At 32.9% G+C, this 2482-nt stretch overlaps 1 protein-coding gene across 3 annotated transcripts in view; it reads left to right on the top strand.

Annotated features, from left to right (window-relative positions):
- Nucleotides 1-759, top strand: part of LOC106459469 (max dimerization protein 1-like) — a 16171-nt gene extending 15412 nt beyond the window's left edge. For all 3 annotated transcript variants that reach the window (XM_013919090.2, XM_013919093.2, XM_013919089.2), the window contains one exon: nucleotides 45-759. In XM_013919090.2, coding sequence (XP_013774544.1) covers nucleotides 45-181 — 137 coding nt within the window. In that variant the 3' untranslated portion in view covers nucleotides 182-759. The remainder of the gene's footprint in view (nucleotides 1-44) is intronic.
- The last annotated feature ends 1723 nt before the right edge of the window (nucleotides 760-2482 follow it).

Below are 2482 nucleotides of genomic sequence, written 5' to 3'. Positions count from 1 at the left end.
GATTATGTATAATTAGTGTTTCTAAAAGTGCTGTTTTGTTTCAGATGATATAGACATATTGGGCTATAATAGCAACCCAAGTGATACTGACGATCACAACAGCGTTCAGAGTATGAACAGTGATGGAGGCATGGCTATCACCACCAGGAGGCTGCCGCTGGTGAACGAAGTCACTCTGTAACAGAATCGGAATTTATGTTTGTTTTCGTAATTCAAGATAAGAGCACGTGTTATCAAAAAGTGTTGATTCGATCAATCTTTCAGATCATCCATACGGATGGATGATATAAATGATTGTTTGTTGGACATGTTTTAATAAGCTTGATTTTATTTTTGTTTTAAAAAACACACAATCTCTTTATAGATTAAAAGTTATGTCAGTGGTTAGAATATTTCTTACCGGTATTACATCATATAAAGCGTTTTTTTACAAAAAAATTAAGATTTTCTTTTTACTGTGGATTACCAGTAGGAAACGACTGAGTCTTAAGTATATATATGTATATAACTCAAGCGGTACTCGAGAACAGTAAATTCCTGTGCCATTCCTCCATTCCACACACACACAAAAAAACCGGCTTTTTTCGTCTTATTAGTAGGCCTGGCGATTAGGGCGCTCAACTTGCAATCTGAGGGTCGCGAGTTTGAATTCCCGTCATCCCGAACATGCTCGCCCTTTCAGCCGTGAGGGCGTTATAAGGTGACAGTCAATCCCACCATTCGTTGGTAAAAGAGTAGACCAAGAGTTGGCGGTGGGTGGTGTTGACTATCTGCCTTCCCTCTAGTCTATCACTGCTAAATTAGAGACGGCTAACGCAGAAAGCCCTCGTGTACCTTTGCGCGAAATTCAAAACACCATCTTGTTAGTAATAAATAATATTAGATTAATAAACGAAGCGCACTGCCAAGAAAAATTGTAGTATTTTGTGTTAAAATTATTTCATTTAAAATAACTTGAGATATTTATTATAATTTTGTTGTTTCAAAATATTTTAATTTGTGTTTATGTTGCAAACGTGTGTATTTCTTATGCGAATTTAGTTTTTAGATTCACATATATTCATTCAATCGAAAGAAGAATGGGAAAAAATAATTGAAAATGCTGTGGATTTCTCATATGAGGGCATTTTTACATATTAAGAATACACATATTGCGCTGTTAGTGGAGTTTATGGTTGTACTTTTAAAGGCTAGTGTTATAGGAAAAGTATTGGTAGACAGTGTCCTAGAAGCTCCTTGGAATTAGTGTTATCAGTAGTTGATACTGTTGTTATAATCCCCAAATATGAGTGAGTGGGTTTGGTGTTTTTTATATTTCATTAGGTGATTATTAGTCAAATAATTTATCATGGCCCCCAGTGAATGATTGTTGGTTAGTCCTATTAAAATTATGAGATTTTGTGTTATTTGGGTGGTTTATTAGCCTTTTCACGGTAAAATTAGGCTGTTGCATTCAGATTTCTGCTCAAGACTGTGTAGCATAAAAAATCCTTTGACATTGCTTTTCTGTGAAAACTGTAGTAATCTGATGTTTAATAACTGAAATAACTTTTCTTTAAACGATTTTTCAAGGACAAAGAATAGATGTGTGTTAACTATTGTCAAAGAGTATATTGTATATCTTACGAACGTCATAAATGACGCATCCAAAAAAGTCATCCATATTTAGATTATTGTGTTGAACTGTGCTGTGATCAAGATTAGACTTGGGGCATTATTATAGTGAATGTTTTCTATGCATTAATACCAGTTGCATTACGATATAAAAACAAAAGTAGCCCAACAGTAAGTGCCGGAAGTCGTGTGATTATCAAAAACAACCAGACTCTTGTTCTTCCGCGAAATAAAGTTTCAATTGATCCTTGATCAGTATCATTGCTTTCTTGTTAGAGTAAAGTACCATGGTGAAAGAGTACTTTTAAGTTAATTTTTTAAATTTCATTTTCTTTTATTTACGAGTAAACTCTTACAGTTTATTGTACAGTTAGTTTTTACGAGTTGACATATAAATTTATGTTTTTTATGGTTTTATTTTAAATTAACTTTTATGCTTATATTCATATATTTCGTGATTAGAAGGTTTAGATATTAGCAAATAAAGAATAATTTCCAGTCTTTTTTGTAAATAAATGTATCATTTGTTTCCATTGTAATAAACCTTTTTCACGAAGAGTTAAGACGTTATATTTGTTATTTTCAGTAAGTGTACTTATATAGAAGCCAGGTTACATTGTATGCTGATTACCTTGATCAGAACTCAAAAGGCAACTCTAAAACAAATGAAACCAATTCTTTGTAATAAATTGATTAGGATTACTTAACGTCAGAGATCAACACACAAGAAAAAATAAAATCTGTGATGATTAAAGCGCATTTAATCATTTGTTGGGTACTCTTGTTGTTAAAGAACTGTTACGTCTCCGTTTGTTAATTAACTTTCCGTAACTTCGTTCCGACGAAACTTTAACGACACAAGTCTTTA

This window comes from Limulus polyphemus, unplaced genomic scaffold (assembly GCF_000517525.1).
Source record: "Limulus polyphemus unplaced genomic scaffold, Limulus_polyphemus-2.1.2 Scaffold613, whole genome shotgun sequence".
NCBI lineage: Eukaryota > Metazoa > Arthropoda > Merostomata > Xiphosura > Limulidae > Limulus > Limulus polyphemus.
Note: the sequence above shows the minus strand (reverse complement) of the source record. Positions and strands in the feature narration are given on the sequence as shown.